This window comes from Phacochoerus africanus, chromosome 10 (assembly GCF_016906955.1).
Source record: "Phacochoerus africanus isolate WHEZ1 chromosome 10, ROS_Pafr_v1, whole genome shotgun sequence".
NCBI lineage: Eukaryota > Metazoa > Chordata > Mammalia > Artiodactyla > Suidae > Phacochoerus > Phacochoerus africanus.
This window is the reverse complement of record NC_062553.1, coordinates 4,952,460-4,979,705: the sequence shown is the minus strand read 5'-3', so window position 1 is coordinate 4,979,705 and position 27,246 is coordinate 4,952,460. Positions and strand designations below refer to the sequence as shown.

At 50.6% G+C, this 27,246-nt stretch overlaps 1 protein-coding gene across 3 annotated transcripts in view; it reads right to left on the bottom strand.

Moving 5' to 3' along the window:
- The window catches only part of EVC2 (EvC ciliary complex subunit 2), a 129,947-nt gene that overhangs the window by 13,382 nt on the left and 89,319 nt on the right, over positions 1 to 27,246 (bottom strand). For all 3 annotated transcript variants that reach the window (XM_047798747.1, XM_047798746.1, XM_047798748.1), the window contains 4 exons: positions 23,512 to 23,634; positions 15,760 to 15,987; positions 7,008 to 7,222; positions 3,574 to 3,661 (listed from right to left, as the gene is read on the bottom strand). In XM_047798747.1, the coding sequence (XP_047654703.1) occupies positions 3,574 to 3,661; positions 7,008 to 7,222; positions 15,760 to 15,987; positions 23,512 to 23,634 (654 nt within the window). The remainder of the gene's footprint in view (positions 1 to 3,573; positions 3,662 to 7,007; positions 7,223 to 15,759; positions 15,988 to 23,511; positions 23,635 to 27,246) is intronic.

The window sequence follows — 27,246 nt, the reverse complement described above, 5'->3', positions numbered from 1 at the left end:
TTCACACGGATTTGTAATTTAAACTATGTTGTCCCTAAGGCATCATAATCAGAGGAAAGAAAGCAAGGGAGAGGAGAGAGCGAGGAGGAGGAGCAGGGGAAGGAGGAGGAGCAGAGAGGGAGGGAGGGAAGGAGGACTGGGCTCCCTTGGCTATTCTTTTGCCTGGTACAAAAAAAGGAACAGGCAAAATACAGGACTCCTCTCTACAGGGTGTGGTGGTTAATTTTATGGGTCAACTTGTCTGGGCCACAGGGCCAAGACATTGGGATAAGCATTATTGGGGCTATTTCTGGGAAGGAGATTTTGGATGAGATTAACATTTAAGTCAGTGGACCGAAAAACAGACGGCCCGCCACCATGTGGGTGGGCCTCACCTAATCAGGTGAAGGCCCAACTGGAACAAAGACTGATCTCTGAGTCAAAGGGAATTCTGCCAGCAGAGGGCCTTTCTTTCTTTCTTTCTTTCTTTTTTTGTTTTTCTTTTTTTTCCCCTGATTTTTTAAGGGCATACCTGCAACATACGGAAGTTTCCAGGCTAGGGGTCGAATTGGCACAGCCACAGCGATGCAGGATCTGAGCTGAGTCTGCAACCTCCATTGCAGCTCGAGGCAATGCCAGATTCCCTAACCCACTGAGTGAAGCCAGGGATCGAACCTGCGTCTTCATGGATACCAGTTGGGTTTGTTTCTGCTGAGCCACGACGGTAACTCCAGGCTTTTGGACTTGAACTGCAGCTTCAGCCCCTCCCTGGGTCTGCAGCCTGCTGGTCTACCTGCCAGCCTACTGGGACTTTCCAGTCTCCATAATCACAGGAGCTAATCCCTGCAAGTCAGTTTCTCTCTGCCCCACGTCTTTGTGGTTCTGCTTCTCTGGAAAACCCTCACTGATATCCAGGGGCTGGCTGAGTAGACACTGCTGGGGAGACTCTACAAGGCACAGGGGGCTGAGGAAAACCACCATTCTGACTGGTCCCTATGGCCCAGGGCTTCAATTCCAGTTTTAGTCTTGACAGGGCCAATTCTTTAGCAGAGTTCCTGGTTTAAAAGAGCCAAGGAACTAGGGAGTTCCCGTCATGGCGCAGTGGTTAACGAACCCGACTAGAAACCATGAGGTTGCGGGATCGGTCCCTGCCCTTGCTCAGTGGGTTAACGATCCGGCGTTGCCGTGAGCTGTGGTGTAGGTTGCAGACACGGCTCGGATCCCGTGTTGCAGTGGCTCTGGCGTAGGCTGGTGGCTACAGCTCCGATTCAACCCCTAGCCTGGGAACGTCCATATGCCACGGGAGTGGCCCTAGAAATGGCAAAAAGACAAAAAAAAAAAAAGCCAACAAACTAGAAATGAACCTGGATGACATTCCGGGTGACACCTGGCCTGTCTGTCATGTGTCTTAGTGACAGAGAGGAGAAGGGGGGGATCAAAGTGAGTGTGGGGATGGCTCAGTGCCCACGGAGCCAGGCCCAGGAGCATCACCTGCTTGGCAGGGAAACTGAGCAGACAGAGCGCCCCTGGTGCCACTGCCAATGCCAGGCTGGATCCTGAGCTCCAAGCCCTGGAGCAGTCACGCCACTGCTCTGCCTGTGTCTTGGTTCCTCTGTTTGAAAGATGGAGAAGACAGTTGTTGCTTCCCAGTGTTCTGCAAGAGTTCAGTGAATAACAGATGTGGGCTCTGGGATGGTACTCCCTGCAGAGCAGGAGTTCTAGAAACTTCCACTCCCTCCTCCACCCCCCTAGTTTGGAGCTCAGAAGATTCTGGTAGGAGGAACCTAAGCTCCAATCCAAGCTCCATCTGGCTCCTCAGTGTGAATCTGGGCAATATTTTCCCTCTGAAGGACCTGTCTGCAATGGGTCATGGCAGACCTGCCTGACGGTCTATTCCCTGGCCCCGCCGTGAGTGTGTGCTCTTCTTCTGTTGTAAATACTTAGAAAGCCTATGGAGTTCCCACTGTGGCACACTGGGTTAGGAACCTGACTGCAGTGGCTTGGGTCACTGCAGAGGCGTGGGTTCTATCCCTGGCTTGGTGCAGTGGGTTAAAAGACCTGGTGTTGCTGTGGCTGCAGTGTAGGTGAGTCCTCCTCGGATTCAATCTCTGGCCCAGGGACTTCCACATGCCATGGGTGTGGCCATTAAAAAATCTATTTAGAAAGCCCAGGTCCACTCTCGTGACCAAGAGGAAGAAGCACGTTAGGTTCCCCACTGACCTTGACACAGCCTGGCCTTCCTGTCTAGTGTGACTGAGTGATGGCCTTTAAGACGTCCATGCCCCAGCCCCCAAACCTGGGACTATGCCCTCTTACCTGGCAAAGGGGCTTGCGATGAAGCCTAAGGATCCTGAGCTGAGATTATCCTATAGATTATCAGTGGGTCCGACCTTATCATCACGTCTCTCTTAGAAGCAGAGAACTTTTCCCACTCTGATGGGTCAGAGAGATGTGATGATGGTGATGAAAGGAGCAGCAGAGAGATGCAATTCGTTGGCTTTGAAAATGAAGGAAAGGAGCCCTGAGCAAGAAATGCAAGCACATCTAGAAGCTGGGAAGAGCCCTCGGCTGACAGCCAGCAAGGACATGGGCGCCTCTGTCCTACAACCGCAAGGAACTGAATTTTCCCTGTGACTTGAATGAGCAAGAAGCAGATTCTCCCCAGAGCCTTAGAAGGATTACAAACCTCGACGCTTTGATTTTAGTCTGGTGAAACCCCTAAAGGACTTCTGACCTATAGAACCAGAAGATAATATGTGTGTGTTCCCCGAAGCCACTGAATTGGTGGCAATGTCTTACAGCAGCAGTGGGAAGAATACAAGCAGAAAGCTGTGTTGTGCCTGTGGCTGATTCTGCTGGCTGGACACCTGAAAGTGTCCCCACCCCTTCTCCTCGTGGGCTCTCTTCTTGGAGGCTGGGGAGGGCATGCTGGACGTGCAGCTGGGGGGCCACGGGCCAGGTCTCAGGACGTGAGGAGAATCTGCTCAGGGACCTGGGGGCACGGACAATCCTGGAAACAAAAGACAGCAGGCTGACTGCGTCCTAGATTTACCTTCTTGACCGGAAGGCAGACACAGTGGCTGGAACTCAAGAAAGAAGAATCATGGAACACGACCATGGTATCACTGCACTGAAGCAACATCAGACACCTATGTCCAGACCCCTGGGGGTCAGCACAAGCCACTGTCACAAGACCAATCTCAACACAGAAAAGTCAAAACTTGGGGTACACTCTCACCGGCCTCCTTACATGGTCCAGATTTCAGGGACCAACTTTGTTGCTGGCAGAACCCACTCTGTGTATTAACCTTACTTAAGACTGAGGAGAACAAGGTTCGAGCCTGTGTCGAGTCACAGAAAGGCAACGGACCAGGGCTCTAATTATTACTGTCATTGCCGCTGCCGTGACCCCTGAACCAAATGCCCTCTGCGTGCTGACCCGGGGCCAGGGGCTTCTCGCAGATCCCCTGGGAAGCTCCCAAGGCTCGTGTTAATCCTCCTCGTCCTGCAGGTGAGGAAGTGTAGACCCTGAGAAAAAGGAGAAGTGACAGGCTGGCCGGGGGTGGACCCAGGACGCGGCGACCGTGTTCTCACCTGGCCGTACAGGGTCACAAAGGTGTCCGTCTCCATGTTTCCCAGCACATCTTCCAGCACGACGCTGTCCTCCTGCTCCTCTCGCAAGCTGGAGTGAAACCAAAATCCACATGAGTCCAGGCTTCATAGGAAGCGATCCTATGAGAGTGTCTAGTTATTTAAATAACCAAGAATCACCAATCTAACCTACACGATGCGGGAAAAAAAAAAAAAAAAAAAAAAACCATTGACGGAGACAGCCAGAAGACACGTCCCTCTTCTGACCCAGATTACTTTGCAAATAATGTATCAGGGACAGCCCGCCAGGATGAGGGGCTCCTAGAAGCGACAGGTTTCGTGGGAGCTGCAGAGAGACGTTTCTGTGCCTTCGCAGGGCAATCCGTGGTCCGCGTGGCCGTTAGCATAACCGACGCCATCTTGGGCCCCGACAGTGTCCTCTGCGCGTCCGCTGACCCACCCAGGACTGTGCAGTGAACCACGTCCTGGTCATCAGGGGCTCTGTAGTTAATAGACACTGTGTAATGAGCATCAGGACCAGGTACCCTCTATGCTTTGTTAGTCCCCAAACAATGATGAAAACCTCCCTGGCATATTCCAGGCACCCACAAGGCGAGTCGCCCGTTCATAAATCTGGACTTAGGAAGGCACGCCCCATTTCCAAGCACCTACCCCCACACCCCAGGTTAAGTGTAAAACTGGCCCCGTGGCCCCTCCGGGGTGCAGGGTGCAGCTGTGAAGGCTCTGGATTGTCGTCCGCCCGACCCCGCCTCATGAGTCAGTTGCCCTAGAATAACCAGATCCACTGATGACATGGAGCTGCCTGCCTCATATTTCCATCTCAAGATGTGACCGTTTGGGGGGGTCACTTTTTGTTTGCTCTGACCTCCAGCAGGAATTCTTATCTGAAAACTCCCCACATGAGCTGTGGGGTCTGAGCTCAAGAACATCAAATCTGGGGGATTTCCTTCACTGCGTGCCCTCATGTTGAAACAGGCCTGGAACCATCTCCCAAGGATGGAGCTGGCTCTCTCCACTGAGGCTGGGTGGCATCTTATCACCTGAGACATGAGGTCCATCAGGCTTCTCGACTTCCCCCCAAAGGGGTGTCCTCAGCCCATCCCTCAGCCAATTAAACTTGGCATCCTGGTTCATCCAGCCTACATTCTTGCTGGCGAATACAAGCCAAACCCTCTGCAGGTACAAGTCATACAAAAAGCTTGATCATCAGCCATTTCCTCTGTGACGCCTGGAATACATTAGGGTTTTAAATACCCTGAAATCCTCAGTCAAGTCTAAATAAAGTCAACCTCTCTGAGTGTTTTCCAATGCTCAGATTCAGTCTCTCTGCTGTTATTCCACTTTGATGCCGTGTTTACACAGAAAAGCATAATCAAATACATTAAAATCACCTGTAACCTCACTGCCAGAAATCACATCGATTAAAATTGGGCCGATTTTCTTCCAGTTAATTTGCGCATGTGTTTTCAAAAACGGAATCAGGATGTGTGCAGCTTGTGCCCCAGACCATTTAGATATCAACATTATATTCACAGTGGAAAATTATGAAGCCGTTAAAAATTGTGTTTTCCAAAAGACATATGCACCCCCTGTTCATTTCAGCACTATTTACAGTGGCCCAGGTAGGGAAGCAATTTAAGTGCCCATCCATAGATGCATGGATAAAGAAGATCTTTTACACATACATACCTATTCAGTGGAATATTACTCAGTCATAAACAAGGATGGATCTGGCCACTTGGGGCAACATGAATAGACTTGGAGGGCATTATGGGTATTATGCTAAGTGGACTGTCACACAGAGACAAATGAATACCTTATGGTTTCACTTACACACGGAATCTAAAAAATAAAACAGGAGTTCCCATCGTGGCTCAGTGGTTAACAAATCCGACTAGGAACCATGAGGTTGCGGGTTCGATCCCTGACCTCTCTCAGCGGGTTAAGGATCCGACGTTGCCGTGAGCTGTAGTGTAGAACGCAGACGTAGCTTGGATCTGATGTTGCTGTGGCTGTGGTGTATGTTTGGCAGCTACAGCTCTGATTGGACCCCTAGTCTGGAACCTCCATATGCCACAGGTGTGGCCCTAGGAAAGACAAAAAGATAAAACAGAAACAGACTCATGGATACAGAGAACAAAGTGGTGGTTTTGGGGGAGTGGAGGTGGAAGGGGAATGTGGGAGAACAGTTGAAATAGGTGAAGGGGATTAAGAGATACAAATTTATGGCTATTAAATAAATAAGTTGGGGGATATAGTCAGTAATATTGTGACACCTTTGTACAATCATGGACGGTCACTGGCCTTACTGCTGTGATCATTTCATGATGTATAAAAATACTGAATCAGGAATTCCCTCCTGTTGTGGCTCAGCGGAAACAATCTGACTAGGACCCAGGAGGACGCATGTTCGATCCCTGGCCTCGCTCAGTGAGTTAAGGATCTAGTGTTGCTGTGAGCGGTGCTGTAGGTGGCAGAAGCAGCTCAGATCTGGCATGGCTGTGGCTGTGGTGCAGGCCTGTGGCTACAGCTCTGATTCACCCCCTAGCCTGGGAACCTCCATATGCTGCAGATGCGACCCTAAAAAGACAAAAACAAAAAACAAAAACGAAAAAAAACCCTGAATCATTATTATGTTGTACCTGAAACTAATATCTTGTATGTTAACTATAACTCAAAAACAACATACCCAGACACTGTGAGGGGAAAAGATATTTTCCAAGTGTTCTTAATGCCACAGGCAAAGGCTAATTGTCAAATTACTTGAAAAAGAACGCCAAAAACAACCAAAAAGATGGGATTTCTGTTTATAATTTTACAAGGGCAGGGCATAAGAATACTATGTTTAGGAGTTCCCTGGTGGCTCAGTAGGTTAAGGATCTGGCGTTGTCACTGCTGTGGCTTTGGTGACTGCTGTGGCACGGGTTGACTCCCTAGTCTGGCAAGTTCTGCGTGTTGCAAGCGTGGCCAAAAAAATAAAATAAAATAAAATACTACATTTATGGCGAGGCCTGTGTAAGACACGTGTCCAGTTCAGTCTGGCTCATGCGCTGTGATGTGTAAGGTAAGCGCTGTTTTGGGAAGCTGGGGGATGGGGCCCATGGAAGCTCGGCACTATTTTTTGCAGCCTCTTGTGAGTCTAGAATTATTTCAATATAAAAAGTTGAAAAAGACTATCTTTAGGAAGACCTCAATCTTAAAGATTCAATAAAAATTAAATATTAAATAGACATTAAAAAATGAGGTTGAGATGGATGTCAGGGAAGAAGCAGCGTGTTATGACATTAGCAGCTCGTGCCTGGGACAGCGCATCAGACGGTTGCACGAGGGCGACCTCCTGGGCCCTGATCTGCAGAGTCTGAGAAGCCAGGTGCCCCCAGGCCTGCAGGGACTTGAGCATGGAGCTCTTGGCTCACCTCTGCTGCCGGTGCTCCAGGACCTTCTGCCCCTTGCTCAGGGCTCGCTGCAGGACAGCGGAGATCTGCCTTTCAGAATCCGTCTCCTCGGGCTGGTGTAGAAGCCCAGGCCCCTCGCCCGCCCATTGCTGCCGACTGGCCAGCACCCGCTGCAGCTGGGCTGCCTCCTGGTGCGCCAGCTGGTCCTCCAGCTTCCTCTCCAGCTCCTGGAGCTCCTGCACAGAGAGGGCTGGAGTGAGCACGGGGCAGGCGGGCTGCAGGGTAAAATCCTGCTCAGCATGGCGCTGCCGGCCTGGCACATCCTCCTCTGGCTGCCTCTCCCATCCAGCCCTGCCCAAACCATATGATGAAACTGCACCCCCGGGCCTTTGCACGTGCCATGGCCCCATCTGCAGGCCCTTTCTCTGCTTGCCCGGCCAACTCCGAGTATTCTTTCAAGGGCTGGCTTTAGAAGAACCTCCTTAGGAAAGGGCTCTGTCTTGTGCCTGGTCTCAGTCTCTGGACCGTGATGCTGCTGGCTGGAGACGCCTGGGGGCTGTCACCTGGGTCCATGTGCCTTGCGGCAGCCCCCACGGACATGTCCCTGATGGGCCAGTGTCCATGTGGGATCAGCCCTTGGGGTTCTTACGACTGCCAGACGCACCTCGGCCACAACCATCAAAGACCTTGAAAAAACAAGGTTTATTGCTCACATGTCCTGGACGGTACAGGGCACCCCCAGGCCACACGGCAGGGTCACAAGTAGGACCGAAGGCTCTGCCTTTTTGGGGGGGCGTTGAGGTTCGGGTGCCTAGGGTTTCACGGGTTCACTCTTTGCTGGTGAACTTAAATCATAAGAGGAGGCATTAAGGTGCGTAGAAGGCAAAGGAGAGTCACCCATGGGGTTATGTGAGCAAGTGGGTCAACCAGAACTTTCCCCAGAACTTCATGGGTGAGGCGGCCTGGCTTTTATCTAGCTCTTTAGTTGGCAAGCTCTTTATTTCAGAGGGCTGCCTCTGAGTGTCAGGCACTTGCAATATAATCACAAAAGCTAACTGTTAGGCACCTACGACAGGCGCCCCAAGTCCCCAAGTCCCCGGGGAGATGCAGACTCCCCTCCTCCCCCCACCACCCCTCCTATCTTCCTGTTACGGACTGAGCGTTTGTGGTTCTGCAAAGTCCACGTGCTGAATCCCTAATCGCCAGTGGGATGGTGTTTGGAGGGGGGACCTTTGGGGGGTAATTAGGTGGAGATAAAGCCATGGGGGTGAGGCCCCCATGATGGGATCAGTGCCCTTATAGGGAGAAGAGACTGGAGCCCCCTCTCTGCCGTGCCTGCGAGGGGGACACAGTGGGAAAGCGGCTGTCTGAGAGCCAGGGAGACATTCTTCACCAGAAAGGGAACTGGCCTGCATCTTGATCTTGGGCTTCCCAGCCTCCACAAGTCTGAGAAAACAAACGTCTATTATTTAAGTCCTGCATCTATCATCCTTGGATACAGCAGCAGGAGCTAAGACAGTGCCCCATTTTCTGCTGGGGTGTGAGCTGTGAGCTCCTGGGGGGCGGGGATGGGGGGGCAGGGCTGCATCCCCGTCCTTGTATCTGCAGCGCTTAGCACCTACCTGGCAGCTCTCACCTGTCACTGACATAGGTCGGGTATCAGCACGCCTCCTACTGGATGAAAGCTGTGCTGGCCCAGCAAGTGCGGACCACACCTCGCACTGACTGTGCTCAGGTCACGCCTGGCACTGCTCTAAATGCCCTGCACATATGCATCTCACGGGATCCTTATAACTCGGAATACGCGTTTACTTTCCCCGTTACAGATGATGACACTGAGGCAGAGAGACAGAGTAATTTGCCGGGCCATGCAACTCTTATGTGGCAGAGCCAGAATATGGGGCCAGGCCAGCTGGCTCCAGAGTGTGTGTCCTTAACCCCCAGCTATACTGTCTCTTACTGGCTGAACAGAAGAAATCTATATTCTTAGGCCACCAGGGTCAGAGAAGAGAAAATGGCCAGAGAGGTAAATGAGGTGACAGCGTGGCCAGTGCATGGGTGACCATGGACGCTCCGGGATGCTCTGAGCGTGGGCTTCCGTCGTGCTGAGATTTCCAATTCTGATCGTCCTTCTAGTCGCTGCAGCCCAAATGGAAGCATAACCAAACACAGCATTTCCAACAGCGCTAATGAGTTCACAACGGTGTGTTCTGTCTGGGAGCATGGAGCCTGGTCATGCACCAGACTTCCACGGAGGTGCCAGCCCCAGCCCACTGCGTGCAGAAGGCCGGCTCAAACCCACAGCTGCCAGGGTCCTCCAAACAGGCAGAGCACAGAGAGCTGATGCATCACACTCTGGTTTCTGAGACCGGGTGAGCCCTGGTTAGGAAGTTGGGGGGGGTAAGTGGATCCTGCAGGTTGTAAGCTGCTGATGGCAGCTTCTCCCAGAGGTCAGTTCTGGCCCCCAAACCCCTGCCACTGAGCACAACTAGAACCCAAGATTTGGTTCTAGAATTGTCTTCCTTATTGCCTGCTCTCTTCACCAGAGTTCAGATGCTGAAGCAGGGACTCTATAACTGTCTTATTCATCTCTCTCCCCAGAGGAGGCAGGCACAGGGCTTGTGGAAGGAGTCACAGTAATTAGCATCTTCTTCTTAATAATAATAATAGCAGTTAGCATGGACTGAATGCTTACATGGTGCTAGATTCTTTTCATGGTATCTTTACATAATAAGCATTTGTTAATGTCCTATTTTATAGATAAGGTAGCGGAGGCACAGAGAGTAAGTAAATTTCCTGAGGTCCCAAGAACCTGAGAGAAGAGTGTTTCATGTTTCTCTGACTCTGGGCTCCATCTCTTGCTTCTGTTGTGTCTGGTAAGCACTCTGTGGGTATCTGTTGAGTGAATGGATAGAGAGATAGATGGATACGTGATGATGAAGAACATAGATAGACAGACAGATAGATGGATGGATGGATAGATAGATAAAGAGATAGATGGATAGGTAAATGGATGGATGGATGGATGGATAGATAGATGATAGAGAGATGGGTAGGTAGATGGATGGATGGACGGATGGATAAATTAGATAGATGATGGATGGATAGATAGATAAAGAGATAGAGAGATGGATAGGTAAATGGATGGACAGATGGACGGACGGACGGACAGACAGATAGATAGATAAAGAGATAGAGAGATGGATAGGTGGAGGGATGGATGGATGGACAGATGGATAGATTAGATAGATAGATGATTGGATGGATAGACAGATGGATAGATGGATTGATGGATGGATAGATAGGTAGACAAACAGTGAGCTCCAGACCTTTTACTGGGCACGAGGGATTCTGGGATGAATGAGACATGACCCCAAGACCCTGGAAATTCAGCCTAGTGTGGGAGACAGTTGTGCGAACACCAGTTACAGTGACAGGTAATAGCCCATCTCAGGGAATGGAGATGGAGGGTTATATGAGCACAAAGCTGGGAGAGACCAACTCTGCCCAAGGCAATCACAGCCGGCTTCACAGAAGAGGCGACCCTCGGCTTGCCTTAGAATATGAAGAGGAGTTGGCGGGGGCGGGAAGGGGGGAGCAGGAGCATTCCAGGCAGAGGTCCTTCAAAAGAACAGCGGCCTGAATGTGTCTCAGGTGCTCAGGAAGCTGTAGGAAGGTCCGGGGGCTACATCGCAGGGTCTGAGGGAGGGAGGCGTGGAGGTGAGAGATGGAGCTGGGAATGGGGCTGGTCAGTGTGATTTTTCAGGAAGATTCCTCTGGCTGCATTAGGGAAAGAGGGAGGCAGGTGGAACCTGATGCAGGCAGGGGGTGTGGTCTCTGCTCTCCGGCTGCAGGACTGTGGTGAAGTGCGGTGACGTCTTAAAGCCTCGATTCCATCCATAGAATGGGAATAAAAACATCCCGGGGTTGACCCAAGGTCTAAATGCTTAACACGATGCCTTGGACTTGATGACAGCTCAGTTGATGCGAGCTACTAGGGTGTTATTTTTGTTTTTCAGGTCTAGATTTATCAGAGGAGTAAAGCTGGGCAGCAAGGTTTGGAAGTGAGAAAATTCAGGCAGAATTGACAGATGGGTGATGGGCAGTGAGTCAAAGCGGTGAAGATGTCCAGCCCAGGCTTGAAAAAGAGGATACGCAGCAATTGAAATGGAAATGCATATACAATGGGTACCGTGAGTCCGGGGTCGTGTTATCTGTTCTGAGCAAGCCCCTCTGATTTAAACTTGCCCATGACTGCCCCATGGCCCTGCAATTCAATTATGTCTTGCGTTATGTCCCAATTTCATAAAATGAGTCTAAATCTTTCATCGAATGAGGGGGACTTGATATAGTTTTCTTAGGAGTCATTGCTTCCAAATCATTTCATTTCATGCTTTTCTAATTCTCCTAAACGTGTAATAGCCTAAAAGCCCGTTCCCAATGGGAAAGTGGCTTTCACAAAACGATCAAATTGCAGAAGGAAAGTCTCGTATCGGGCACAAAATGACAGATGTGTCTTCTCTTCAAATGCCCATCTTTGCTCCAAAAAGAAAAAAAAAAAAAGGCATCATATCCAATGACTTAGCAGGAATTTAATGATATAACCTCCTCTGATTTATTATCAGCTGCTTCCAGTTCGGGACACATTAACTCCTCTAAACACAGGAGATGTTACTCCAAAGGGCTTTGAGACCAAACGGAAAACGTCAGTTTTGTGCCATCCAATTACGAATAGAAACGAGGGTCGTTTGCAAGTGAAAAGGGCCATTAGGTGTCTTGGGGCTGAACTGAGGTAGCTCTCAGAGCGTTTATAATGAGGAGATGAAGGGTGAGTTGAAAATCAGAATCTCTCTGTATCTTATTTTGCTCCTAACTTGTTTGGCACATGCGCTTGGACCTGCCCTTCCTCTGAAGTCCTCGCTTGCTTCACCTATAATTCCAACAGTGCCCACAACCCCAGCACACACGCCAATCACCTGCCAGTGCCACTTGCTGTGGGTTTTGGGCAAAAAACCTGCAGGAATTTCCACCTCTTATTAATGTCCTAAGGCGTCTTATATTGGAAGAGTGCTGCCTTCAAGAAAATACTTGTTCTGTGTGTACCAACATGACCATGTGGGTAGTTCCTTTCATCTATTTATTTAATTTTATTTAGTTTATTTAAGCTAACTGATGGATTTTGTAGGTGAATGTTTTAAAGTTAAACCAGTCTTATACTGCTGGGAAAACTCGGTCTGGTCATGCTGGGTTACATTTTTTTATAGATGGCTGGAGAAGGTTAATGCTTCTTTTATGAACAGCACACCTATGCTCCTAAGTAAGACCGAACTCTAACTGCTCTTTTTCATTTATGTCTGGTTTGGGTGTCAAGGTTATTTGAGCTTCATGAAATGAGGCCTATTCCCTATTTTTTTAACATTAGAAATAGTCTGCATATGCGATTAGGAAAACTTGCTACGTTAAAGTTTGGTGGAGCTCACCTATAAAACTATCGAGGTTAGATATTTGTGTGTGAGTGTGTGTGTGTGTGAGAGAGAGAGAGAGAGAGAGAGAGAGAGAGAGAGAGAGAGGGAGGGAGGGAGGGAGAGGGAGAGGGAGAGGGAGAGGGAGAGATTTCTAAACCACTGAGTCAATTTCTTTCATGGTAATAAGACTATATTCCTTTTTTTCCTACTTGAGCCAGGGAGTGGTCATCCACAGTTTTAAAGAAAATTTTCTGTTCTATTTCAGTGTTTAAATTCAACTATTCAGAATTACTATTCACAGAATTCTCTTATTTTTAAAAATTCTAGGAGTTCCTTGATGGCCTAGTGGTTAAGGATCAGGTACTGACACTGCTGAGCTCTGGTTCGATCCCTGGTCCAGGAACTCTGGACTGCCAAGGAGGGCCCCCCAAAATTCTTTTGATAAGCTGCTTTTTATACTTATGATATCATTTGCCCCTTGTCTCTTTTTTAAATGGTCAATTTGGCCATTATTTGTATATTTTATTAGACTTTTTTTTTAATTAAACTTTTCACTTTATTTTCTCTGCAGTGGTTTCATTTTTAATTTTACTCATGCTCTCTTACTTCCTTCTATTTTTTGTAGGTTCATTTTGTGGTTGGTTTCCCTTGTTTTATACAATTTAAATTGTGAGGCTTTCGTCTTTTCCAATGTAAGTTTAGGGCATTAATTTCTCTCTAAAAACCGCTTTAGTTGAATCCTGCAAATTTTGATAGCTTATATCTACAATATTTTTCTGTTCTTTGAATTTTATGCTGTCTTTGACTCATGAATTATCCAGAAGTATGCATAAGGCTTCCAAAGTATGGACGTCTTCATCTTTTACAAAATGGATTTAACCTTAATTGCTCTTTTTCAAAAAGGCGGTCAATACGGTATGCATTCGGTCGATTACTTTTTAACGGTTTCAATAGGAAGAACGTATATTCGTGCATGGTCAGCCCCGAGCGTGTGCACGTGTACGTGTCACACAGATTGTTAAATATGTGATTTCGTTCATCTACACATTCACTCGTGTTTCATTTGATCAACAATCAACCACAGAGGGAGGCGTGCTGAAACTTCCCGCTATGATCACGGACCTACGGATTGCTCACTGTTGTTTGGTCAATTTTTGTGGTTGCTGTTGTTTGAGGTCTTTTGCTATATATACACAAGGATCGAATCACATTGCTGTCTGAGGGAATGAAACTTTTAAATCATTTTGGTATATTTTTCTTTAATCATTTCTTAAATCATTATTTTATCTTCTATACCGATCATTCAGACCACGAAAGTCTTTGGGAAGCTTAATCTGGGTTTCTGTTTCTCCTGTGTAAAGTCATCTTGCCTTGCTTCTTGATGTGTTCGGAGATTTTGAAACTCTTAGTTGAGAATTCCTACTTGGCTGAACACAATCTGGCAATCTTGAGGCGGATGGATCGAGAATATTTTTCTCTCTGCAGACAGAGGATCTGCCTTTGCTTCAGCCACGTGCCAGGGCAGCCATTCAGTCCGGAACCATTGAACTGTATGGCTCTGGCTGGATAGCCCTGGGAACCACATCTAGTCCCTTGGGATGGAGCAGGATGGAGGGCAATGTGAGAAAAAGAATGTATATATATGTATGTGTGACTGGGTCACCCTGCTGTACAGCAGAAAATCGACAGAACACTGTAAAGCAGCTATAATGGAAAAAATAAAAATCATTAAAAAAAAATGTATCACTTTGGAGGCTTCCTGACTGGATGGCTAAAATATGTTCGGATTCCTCGCTCACATTTGCAGAAGACTGCGACGAGCGACTCACAGGGACGACTCCCCTCCGCCCTGCAGGGCTGAAGGTGGTCGGGTCACGCTGGTGGCTCCTCTGGACCACAGGTGGCTTTCTCTTCCCACTGCCCGGGGGTTTCTACTGCCATGCATTCATGCAGCGTCTGGATGTTTTGTGCTGGATGCCAATGAGTGCCCTCTTCCTCCCTTTCCCTAAAAGCGGTGTCACAGTACAGGGTGCACAATGCTTGCAGGAAAAATAGCCTGGACTCTTCGGAGTCTAATTTTTTTTGGTTGGCTTGCAGCATATGGAGGTTCCCAGGCTAGACAGCAAATCATAGCCGCAGCTGCCGGCCTACACCACAACCACAGCAACGTGGGATCTGAGCCGCCTCTGTGACCTACACCACAGCTCACGGCAACGCTGGATGCTTAAATCCCTGAGCCAGGCCGGGAATCAAACCTGCATCCTTATGGACACTAGTCGGGTTCATTACCACTGAAGCCACAACGGGAACTCCTTCAGAGTCTAATATCATTTGTGACTTTTGTAAAGAAATTATGGGGCCCCCTGCTTGGCAAGATCAACCGGGATAGTCCATAAACGTGACCCAGCAGGGTGAAGTCAGAAACAGATGCATTTCTGGGTCCTGTACCTTATTAGCTACGCGGACCTTAGAAAGAACCTGACCTGTCACCTGCTCGAATCTCGTTTCTTTACCTGAGAACCGAGCACAGGAACGCGGTACCTACTCCACAGCATGACTCAATGATTAATACACATAATTTCTGACAAAGAGCATAATTGCAAAGGTGCATACAATTGCAACTTATCATCAATCAGGCTTAAATGATCATCTCAAAAGACACATGATTAAGGAAAGAATTATTAACGCTTAAACGAGGCCATGCCCATTCAAAGCTCGTTAGTGCCTGCCTGCCACACACACGCGGCACAGCACTCAATAAATGCAAATTCCCTTTTCTCACTCTAAGTAACTATTATACTATAATGATGCAGGAAATTCTAAAAATTGCACATAAAGGACTTAAAATCAGTCCTCAAAAGAGTTATGCCGGTAGCTTTTGTTTTATGAATATACCTCTCAGGCCTTGAAAAAAAATGCAGCGCGTAGGAATGATGGGGATCATTAGACTTATGAAAATTAAAAAAAAAAGAATCCGATATTTCGCTGCCTCCAAGGCGCCATTAATTGCAAGCTACACGGCTATTTTTCATAACTCCGCGAAAGAAGCACTTCTGCCGCTGGCAGCGGCAAGGGGCATCCGGTTTCCCAGATGCTAAAAACGGGAACATTCAAGAGGTCTGCTTCCTAGGAGCCAAGACATAGCCTTGGGCTGCAGAGCGCACCCACTCGACCCTCCCCAGCACCCTGCGGCCCAGGCGGACCATCGACGGGCCCCTTGGTGGTGGGAGAAAGGGAGGCGGCCGCCCTCGGAAGGAGAGGGATGCGGTGCAGCCCCCACTCTCCTCCTCCCCGGGTCCCCCACTCACCGGGCTGTGTGACTCCAGGATCTGCGCGCAGGCCGACTTGGTCAGGGTCTCGGACGCACTCAGCTCCTGCAGGAGCAGGTCCTGGACGGTCAGGAGGGCGGTGTACGCCCACAGGGTCCTGGCCCTCCTGGCCGCCTTCTGGAACTGCAGGGAGACCAGGGACTCGGCAAAGTGTCCCTCCTGGGCCTCCAGCTGCTGCACTCTCTCCCGAAGCAGCTCTCCTCGGACCTGGAGGGATCAGCCAGAGACCAGAGAGCGCTAAGCCGGGGGGCCGTGAGGACAGAGCACGTGGCTTACAAAGAGCGCCCTGTGTCTGTACCTGTGCGGGCAGCTCAGCCAGTCACAAACTCAGGACCCTGAGTGAGGCCTCAAATTGCTCCAGCGCAGCAGGGCGCAATTTAAGGTCTCGAGGGCATCTCTGCTTATCAAGACCGCTGCGGGGCTTCTGGAGTCTAGCTTCTGGACTCCACAGGGATCTCCCTGGAGGGCAATCGAACTGTTTTGCTCTCCAGCGCAAAATCCTTCAAGGCGCCCCATCCTCCACCATGCACGTTCAGTCTTCCCAGCACGGCCTCCGAGGCTCTCTCACTCCGATCCCAGCGGAGGTCCAGCTGGAAGAGTCCGGGCTGCTCAGCCCCCCTCCACCCACACACCGGGACTCTAACCGCTCCCGATGGCTCATGGTCCTGCACCCCAGGCTCTACGTCTAGGAGCCACATTCTCTGCACCAAAGGGCCCACATCCTCCTTCTCCTGAAGACTTTGTCCTTTGGGTCTCTGATCCCCAACAAGCCACCCTGAAGCATCCTCACTCCGCACATCCGTCACCCGCTTCTCTGTTTCCTTCCCCTCCTTCTCCTCGTCCCAGCTGCCACCGTTTGCTCTTCTGGCACAGAGCTCCTGGGGGGAGAGCCCCAAACCTGAGGGGCCCAGCCGCTTCTGGATGAGGGACTCCATGCGCCCCCCTCATTCACCCACCAAAGCAGCACATTCCTGTGCCTGTACGTTACAACTACTTGTCATACTTTCTCTAGAAAATGTGCTACCGTGATACAGTCTAATGCTTCTCGGGCTTCACCTTCTGAGCCCCCACAGGCAGGTCCCTGCAAGTGTGCAGCCCTCTTTGGTCAGTGTGTACCGTTTCCCCTGCGCAGGAGCCAAAAGCACAACCCAAGTTCATGTGCTACAGGTTCAAAGAAGACCGGTACATCTCACCTCCCATAAAGAGAAGCGAACAGATAACATCCGAAGCAAAGAAATCAAGAAACTGGAAGACCGGCATGCATTTTAAAGGTATGGGGGTCAACAGCAAAAACAAAATAATCAAAAAATTGAAAAATAAAAGCACTTATCCCTGAGGATTTAAAAATGCGTATGTGTGGTTGAGAGAACTGCTTTTTTCCCCCCGGCACAAACCTTAGAGAATTATGACTCTTTTAAAAGGATGCATGGGTGCCTCGGTTTGATCAAAACGAAAAGTAAAACTTTAGAATGGACAAGATAGAAAACAGTTACTACATTCCAACTAGTCCAGAGATAACCACGGCAGCCTTCTGGTTTGTGAAAAGTAGGAGCGGACTAAAGGGTTAGACAGGTAAGCGGAAGCTGGCCTGGGAGGCCCTGCCTGCTCTGTTCGGGAATCTGGATGCGGTCTGGGGGCCGGTGGGAAACCACGAAACTTCCCTTCGAACTTTAGATGCTGACAGTTGGCCTCAGGGGATGAAACAGAGGCCAGGAGAGACAAGAAGAGAACCATCTGGACGCTTCCCCAGTCTTTGTGGGCGGATGGATGGATGCAGCGAGTAAAATGCATACTCGCTGTCAATGCACCTTCTTTTCTGAGCTTTATAAGGACCCTTGCCACCGGTTTGCTCTCGTCAGGTCAGCTGAAAACGTGCACATTAATCTCAGGCTTAAACTCTGGATGCTTCTGAAATGACGGGCATGTGAAAAGCTGTTCCCGACGGATGTGCCAGCCACCTCTGCACAATTGCTGAGGCCACTGCAGAAACAACACAACAGGGCACACAGCCAAGTGCAGTGACGAGGTGCCCTGCTGGTGAAGGGATTGCTAATGAAGTGTGCACACCCAGCGTAGCGTGCAACCTGGAGCAGGTGAATGAATAAGGGATGGGTGCGTGGTAAGTGGCAGACATGCCCACATCATTAAAATAATACCGGGAGTACAGGGTGAGCAGAAAATGCGGGCGTGGCACACTCATTTCCACGTCAATGCTCCTCAAGAATACTTAGGAGAGATTTATATATACTCTGTGCAAAAACAGCAAGAGGACACAGCAAAGATTAACTGAAATATTGCCCTCTAATAAAAATGTGCTCCTAGAGCACAGGGAGAGCATCCCGAGACCCGAGCTTTAGGCTCTATCCTTCCACTTAGCAGCTAGGCGATCCTGGACAAGCCTCTAGACCTTTCTGAGTGTCAATAGTCCCATCTGTGAAATGGAAATAGTCAGTTTCTCAGCCTGCCTCACTGCAGAGGGGGTGTAGGATATATGCAGAGGTTCCAAGATCATCTGAAATATCAAGAGGTTGAGAAGAATCTAAATGTCCATTAGTTAAAATCGTTTCAGTAGTATTTCATTGTGTACATATACGTTTCTATGAACCACATCTTCTTAATCCATCATCTGCTGATGGACATTTGGGTTGGTTCCGTATCTCGGCTGTTGTGAATGAACAACATTGCAATTGTGCTGCAATGAACATACAGGTGCGTGTATCTTGTTCAAGGAAAGTTTCGTCCAATTTTGGAATGAATATGCAATGAGATCCTGCTGGATAGCCCTGGGAACTATATCTAGTCCCTTGGGATGGAGCATGATGGAGGATAATGTGAGAAAAAGAATGTATATGTGTATGTGTGACTGGGTCACTGTGCTGTACAGTAGAAAATGGACAGGACACTGCAAACCAATAATAATGGAAAAAATAAAAATCACAAAATAAAAAAAATATCATGTAAGGTTTGCACCTACCATGAAAGGCTGTGTTGTTATAATAGCAATGAAAAAATGCTTCTCTACTGATGTGGAAGTTTCAGTGTTAAGTAAAAAGCAGAGATGGTACATGGATGGATAGATGGATGGATGGATGGATGGATAGATAGATACAGACAGATAGACAGATCAATCTATTCTTAATAGTTGGAAAGTAAAGACGAGCCACCTGCTTTGTGCTGTGTCTCCACTCTGCTCTATGGATCGGCCTTGGACTGAGGCAGGAGGAAGCAGACACACACTCTGTCCGGGACAAAGCATTCAGCAAGTAAGACCTTGGCCAGGGGCCACTGTGAGGGGAGGCGGCCAGTCCTACAGACCCTCAACTGCCCCCAGCTCTTGAGAGTCTACTGGAGGTCAAGGTAGGTGCTCGAGCACCCCTTGACCACGTGGGCACCCACCTCCAAGCAGCCCTCCTTGGCTGCCCTCCAGGAGAGGGTGGTGGCACTGACCTGACTGACCATGGCCAAGAGCAGCTCTGACCAGTTATCAAGCCCAGAACCTTGCCTTTGCTGAGGTGCTTGGCCTCAGGACCCCTCAGTTCCCAGAGAGCAACCCAGTTCTCAATGGGGGCTGAGCTTGTTACCTTAACCTCCATCTACAAACATAAGGAAAAGAACAGATCAGACCAAGACACGGCCCCCAACCCCTAGAGCCAACGCGCGCAGAGGTCAGGAGAGGAGGAATGACCAATGGAAACCTCCTTCCAGAACTCTGAGAGAACACGGTCTGCAAAATACTCTCTGCCCGGGGCCGAAATCTTATCTGTTTCACATCAGAAGGACTGAGCTTCTCTTGCAGCTTCCAAGGACCCTCGGGACCTGGGTCCTTCCTGCCTCCTGGTGCTCCCCTCTCCACATCTAACGCGTCTATTTGTCCTTCGGGAGGACGAATAAAGCCACAAGGTAAGCCTCAAGGAATCCAAAGACTTGTCATATGGACACTTTGTTTTCTAAAACATACTAAAAGTAATTATCAATAACAAAAAGATAGAGCTGCAACCTACACCACAGCTACAGTGACCCTGGATCCTTAACCCACTGCACCGGGCTGGGGATCGAACTGGCACCTCGACAGGGACAAGCCAGGTCATTAACCCACTGCGCCACAATGGGAACTCATAAGACAGGGTGTTTTTTTGTTTTTTGGTTTTTTGTTTTTTTTTTTTAAGGATCTGCTAACATTAAAAATCCATCCCAAAAGGAGAGGTTAAAAAGTTCAACTTCTGGCCATGAGAGAGGAACAGGGAACAAATTTACTCTTCAGGCAGATCTACGTTCCCGTGACTAGAAAACTAGACAAATCACGTGATGCAATGGCTTGCGGACACTGGACCACGGGCAGCACAGGGCGGGGACACTTGAGAGAAAGGAAATGGACGAGGTGAGCCCCATGCTGCCCCATCCTGCAGCCTGAATGCAGTTACCAGGTCACCACATGGTGGGGGGAACCCAGGGGTTGCCCAGGGGGCTCAGTAGGTTCAGAAAAACACGCAGAGTTGGGGAGGCCACTGTGCCTGGGATTCGCGAGCCAGAGTCCCAAAGAGCAGGGAGCTGCCAAGCTATGCCCGGTTTGCAGGGCTGCTGACCCGGCTACAACATTAGCAACCGGATTGCAGCAGACTTAAAACTCAGGTGAATTTCTGCCTTTTGGCAGCATCCTGTGTAGCACCGGGAACTCTGTCTAGTCACTTATGATGGAACATGCAATGTGAGAAAAAAGAATGTATACATGTCAGCGTAACTGGGTCACCATGCTGTACAGTAGAAAAAAATATAAATAAAAGATTTAAAAAAAAAAACCCCAAATCCCTCTGCTTCCCTAGTCATTTTGCTCACTGCGGACCCAGCGCCATCACCCAGCACGGGTGACAGCGGCAGACGTTCCTTGCTGGGGCCCCAGCTCTGCTGCTCGCTGACGGCATGACCTCGGGAAATTCTCCCAACTTCTTCAGACGGAAGAGTCCAGACCAGGGACGTATCAACCTGGGGTTGAGGGTTGGGGAGATAACTGACGCAGATTCTAGTAAAGAAAGGGGGTGCCCAGCAGGTGCCCCAGCTGTGAAGCCACAGCTCCTCTGGGGACAGTGCTGCCAGCCAGGCGGGGGCTTTGCTTTCCAGTGGGTCTCTGGGCAGAGGTCAGCAAGACCCAGCTCCACCTTTACAGCCACATGAGCCTGGAGGGGCTTCCTAGTCCTGAAACACGATCCAACAACCCTCGGCTGCTGGCATGCACCCCAAGGCTGTCATTTCTCTGCAATTACCCTGCAAATAAAAAAGCTGAACAATCGCCGCTCGGACGCCAAGAGATGCGGTCGATGAGTTTCAGGAGGAACGAACATCAAAGCCGTTGACTCGGGAAGTGCCTCTTTTATTGGCACTTGTCACAACCAAAGAGCCATCTGCGAAGATGGCCTGTCATGAAAAGGTCACCGCTGACAAATGACAATCGGCTGCCTCTCTCTCTGAGGCCCGGATAAGGTGGCATCTGCAGCTGCTCCCTTACTGGGGGAAACGGGCTCCAGAGCTAAAAAGCGCCTTCCAACCCATTCGCTCCTCACACACCCGGTGGGTGGGTTATCATTGCTGCAATCCTCATCTTACAGATGTGGGGGCCGAGGCTTGCTGGTGCCACATGGCACAGCTGTGGCAAGTGACTATAACGACGAAGAGTCTGAGCTTGAGTTGTAAGCACTGGGTCCACCAGCGCCTGCCTGCAGAAACCTGCGTGGGCGCAGAAACCTCTCCGAGACTCCGTTTCCACATCTGTAAATTAGGGATACGGACGGTCCTGCTTCTTAGGCGAGTCGGAAGGGGTACAGCACATCGCAGATTGAATGAGAGAAGGGTGACCTCGGGGCGGGGCGGGCTGCTGAGTCTGGCTCTGGGAACCCCAGGACCTTCTCGCCCCATCCCTTTCCTCCCTTGATGGTGCTGGTGAGACGCAGCCCATCTTCCCAGCCCTGCACTTGACTTTCCAGCACTGGTCTGCTTCCCGTCCCCTTGGGAGACCCAGGACTCCGGCCAAGCAGATGCTTCCCAGGACTGCCGATTCTCTGGGCTCCCCCAAACCTGCACTGTGCCCTTGGCCACAGCTCGGGCCACCCATGCCATCCTCCAAACCAAATCCCAACTCTTCCTTCTCCGACCACATCTACCTGAAGTCCGACGGACAGTCACAAACCAGAGCGCACTGGAGGAAACGCCCCACCTGCCGAGCCCACCCTGATCCCGCCTCTCGCCCCTGCCTCTCTCCACCCCTCTCCTCTCCTCCTCCTGGGTGAACTGGGAACCCACTGGGCATGTGTGGACAGCTCTGCCCTGGGAGCCCCTCTCCCCCCCAGGACCGCCTGTGACTGCGTGACTGAGTTTGTTTAATTCCGGGGTGTTTAAGCATGTCCGTCTCACGTGCACCCTCACTCCTAACTCCTGAAATAGCCTTTAGCAGTACGGCAGATGGTATTTCCACCTCTACCCGCCTTCATCATTGTCTTATTTCTCAATTTGGTGCAGAAGACGAGTGGGGATGGGCTGCTACCTCCTGCATCCCCGAGGACATCAACCACCTGGACACACCTGGAAGGAGCCATGACCTTGCCTGGAGCAGGTTCCACGGCGCTTTGCCAGGTTATGCATCTGTGTTCTGTGAAATACACTACATGAAATAAACAAGTTAGGAAAGGACCCGAGGGACAGAAGGTAGGAACAGAACAGCCACTCACTGACATGTCCCTCTTGGGGGCCCTCTGCTGTGTGCTGGGGGAGGCAGCAGGTCCCTGGCAGTGACAACATGGTGTCAACCCTTAAATGTCACCTCCTCAGACAGACCTGACCTGACTCTCTCACCTACAGTGGAGTCCACCTGTCCCTCGTCCCTTGCGACCGCCCCCCCGTCACCCTCACACCAGCCTCCTGTCTTTAACAGCGCCAGTCACTGGCTATAACTTCAAGTGCTTTCTGTCCATCTCTCTCTAGACATGTGTCTCTTGAGAGCGGGGACCAGGGCTGCCTCGGTCACCACTGTCCCCACAGGTTGTGAGCACGATGCCTGGGACATCGGACGCTGTGTCCTCAGCATCCTGGTAAACTGCGGAGCAGCGTGAGACGTGCCAGGAAGGGAGCTGGCGGGGGTAGGGGTAAGTGGGAGAACCGGGTGTTCTGGGAGGGCTTCTTGGAGGAGGGGACACCTGAGGACAGAGGCCACTTGTCCAGGTAAAGAGAGGCGGAAAGGTAAATCCAGGAAGAGGGAAGGACGCGGGGAAGCAGCATGAGGTGTATGCGCGGTAGGCGCAGAAACAAAAGTGTAACTGGGGGGTGATGAGAAAGGCGCGGGGGAGGGAGGTGGGGGGGCTTATGGGGCACAGGGCAGGGGACGGCCTGCAAGATAAATGGGGGGTGTGTAGAAGTGAAGCAGCACGATGCAGCCCTCTGTGTGAGCTCCTTGGCACAGAGCCTGGCACAGGGATGGAAGCAACCATGGGCTGCAGAGGCAGCACTGGAGGTGAGGCCAGAAGAACCAACTGGTGGGAGACCTCCCCCCCCACCCCCGCCCCCCGGGGGAGAAGCACAGGAAGAGGGCTCCAGGCAGAAGGGGCAGGGGGGAAGCGGAGAGGGGATGGGCAGTCCCCCCAGAAGCACAGTATAAAAGCTGGGTGCGGGGTTGAGGTGGGCAGCCACGGCCCCCCAGGGCTCTGTGCGCCCTCCAGCCAGGCCGCCGCGATGGGCAGAAGCACTGACCTTTTCAAGTAGGTCTTCGGGGGCCTGTTCCTTGAAAAGCTGAATTTTTTCTTCAATGCACTTCTTGAAAAGGTCTATCTTGCTTTTGGTCTTGGAGCGCGGCTTTCTCGCCTTGGACTGTGGCTGGAGGGGGGCAGGAAACATGGGTGAGAAGGTGGACCTCGAAACTATCAGCCTACATGAAGTTAGACAATGAAAGACAAACAGTGTATGATAGCACTTATATGTGGAATCTACAAAAAAAGGCTACAAATGAACTTAACCTGCAGGACAGAAACAGACTCACAGACTGAAAAACTTATGGGTACAGGGTTCCCGTCGTGGCTCAGCAGTAATGAGCTGGACTAGTACCCATGAGGACACGGGTTTGATCCCTGGCCTCACTCAGTGGGTTAAGGATCTGGCCTTGCTGTGAGCGGTGGTGTAGCTCAAAAATGCAGCTTGAATCTGGTATTGCTGTGGCTGTGGTGTAGGCCAGCAGCGGCGCTCTGCTTAGACCCTGGGAACTTCCATATGCTGCAGGTGCAGCCCTGAAAAGCCAGACAAACAAACAAACAAAACCCCTTATGGTTACCAAGGGGGACAGTTGGGGGGGTAGGAGGGAAGGGGGACTTGAGGTCTGAAAAAGAATGGACGTGTGTCCACGCATAATAGAATCAGTTTGTTGTACAGCAGAAATTATCACAGCTTTGTAAGTTAACTCTACTTCAATAAAACTTAAAAAAAAAAAGCGATCACCAGCAGGTTGGTGCAGCCTCTGGACTCCCCAAGCCCAGAGAAGCTCCTGCAGCTCTGGGAACTGCACAGCTGTCATAGGGAGACGGGAGGACAGACAGACATTCTCAGAATGAGCTCCATTCATGGGCCGGCAGTCTTGGCACACTTTGGGGGCTCGACCCACTGAGGGGACAAAAGGGACCCTTGTGGGCAGAGCCAAGCTTTGCTCTGAGACAGACGGTGGCCCCCTGCCTGTGTCCACCAACTGTCCAGCAGAGGGACCTCGATTCATCCGTCTCTCCGAACAGGGCACGGGACAGAAGAGGTCTCGGTCATTTGTGAAGTTTACCAAATAGAGGAGGAAGCAATCCGTAAACATGACAACAAATCAGTGACCAAGACACGCACAGAGGTGAGCGCCGGGAAGACCAGGGGACGTACTGAGCGTGCTGGCCCTCGTCTGACGTGGACGGGGTGGATGGGGTGGACGGGGAAACATGTGCAGACATGAACGCTGCTGAGGACATCCCTGGGCATCCATTCCAGGAGCCAGCATGCACAGACCGTGCCCCCGGAAGAGCAGTCTGCACACAGAGCAGCTTCTTTGCACAGGCGAAGCCGAGCCCCACATGACAAGGTGTCAGGGGGGTGAAAGTCTGGGAATAGAGGGTTCCGGAAAGAGCTGATGCCCAGTGCAAGACGGAGAGGGGTCGAAGAAGAGGTCGTAGGTACTCAGTAAATTGTTATCCCATGAATGAAGGAGTGTAGCAGATGCCCTCATCTCTGAGCCTCAGTTTCCACACCTGTAAAATGGGGATAAGAATACCTACCCCATAGGGTTACTACAAGAATATAACGCAGCACAACAGGAGAACCTCACTCCTGAGCCCGATGTCTTGAAACACTCGGCTGGGTTTAGCCAGTTCCACGAATGAACCACAGTCTTCATCTCCTGATCTAACTGGGATTACGCCAAAAAAAGGAAATTATGCTAAACAAAGTCAAGGCCTCTTGGGAACAGGGCCAGGTGGGTGGGTAGGACCCTGAAGCCCAGAATGAGTTCTGGGACTGGAAGGGGGTGAAGCCAGAGAAGGCTGGGGGGGCGGGAGGGGTGATCGCACGCATCTCTCCCGGCTGCATGCACAGCGATGTCGAGTCGGTAGCCTGAAATTGACCTTGAGAGGAGTATTTACACCACGGAAATGGGTGGACGCCAAAGCCCCACCAAGAGTCAGTTTCCCAGCATCAGGGGTCAGACGACGTGAGGGCTTTGGACCATAGCAGAACTTAGAGAACTTAGAGAGAGCCAGGGAGGCAGGAGGGAGGCAAGTCTGACTTGCACATGTCTTAGAGTTTACGAGGTCCTCACATGCTCATTTGCATAAGTGGTCCGAGAGCCCTGGGAGTCCCTGGCTGGTTTGTCATCCAGGGCCCTGGCTCCAAACAGCGGTCAGTGGGGAAGGCCGCCATGGAGGGGTTACCTAGTGGCACGAAGAAGAAAGAGTGGGAGGCCCGAGGGGGCGACGATGTGCAGAGCACAACTCACTCTTCTCAACCTGTTGGACCAGCTCATTCCCACAATAATCATCATTACACCCATTTTACAGATGGAAAAATTGAGTAAGAAAATGTAAGAATGAAATAAAATGAAAATAAGACAAAATAAAATAAATAAGAGGTTGAAGACTTTGTAAGCGCGAACTCCCATCCCTGGCTGCAGGGCTGCTGGCCCACACTCACGGGGCTGCCCTCCGGCTGTCTGCAGCCTCCACCACCCTCTGCTTCTTGCCCAAGATGCCCATCAAGGTAGCCGGGCTCAGCCAATGGCGAGCTCCACTCCCTGCCCACCGACCGACTCTGCATTTCTGCTAGAGGGTCTCCAGGGAGTGACTTCTCACCCACGAGGCAGAGAGCCAGGCCAGGTCTATTTCAAAACCCAGCACTTGACAACAACTTGACAGTCAGACACCTGGTTCCTGCCCAAATCAGCCCTTGGTCAAAGCAGGAGCAACACGCCTCTCTTTTGCTACGTGCAACTGTTTTTACTCACTGTTCCAAAACCTCATATACATTTTTTTGATGCTCTGTCCCTAAATTTTTTCCACCACATCCATGGTCTACAGAAGTTCCTGGGCCAGGGATCAAACCTGTGCCACAGCAACAACCCCAGGCACCACAGTGATGACACTGGATCCTTAACCCACGGCACGAGGGACCTCCTATCCCCAATTTTTTAACGAGGACCATTTTATACATCCCACGCCATTCTAATAAGAGAAACAAAAAAGACAACCCACTTTTTAAAATCTCCCAAGTGGCCTCTGGTTATGGCTTTTTACGCAGAAGGGCTGTGCCTGAAATGTTTTCTCTCTTTACAGAGAAGCAGGGGCTTAAAGCCAGAAAGCAGCAGCTCTAAGCCAGCCCTCCAACCCCCTCCAACCTCGGTCAGTTTCATTCTTCTCTGCCAGTCAGTTTCCTCATCTGTAAAATGGGGACAGAACATCTAGCTCCTGGCCCTGCTGTGAAACACAGATGAGCTGGTGGAAGTGGGAGTGATTTGAAAGCTCTTCAATCTCAACATAGTATCACCTTAACGGAAGCCTCCACATCGTCCACACATCTAGTGGTTGGTTGGTTCAGTCAATAAAGTTTATTGCACACCTACTGTGCACCGGGCGCCTCCTAGGTGCTGGGATGGATGGGAACTACAGACAGGGAGCTGGCTGGTAGTGGGGGCACTGACCACGGGCACGTTAAGAAACCCGGGCATTTCAGATAGTGATCAATTCTATGAGGATGTGAAAGGCGCAGGTGATGAAAGGTGCCCGGCGGAGGGCAGTTACTCTGGATGGTGCTCAGGGAGGACCTTGGTGCAGGTGGCATTTGAACGGAGCTGGACTACGAAGAGCTGGCCCTGCGATGCTCTTGGCAAAGGAAGCTGCAAGTTCAAAGGCCTTGTCTCAGGGCAGGTTCCCCAGAGACAGGGACAGGGGTTGGGGTGACACGGTTTCCCCAGGG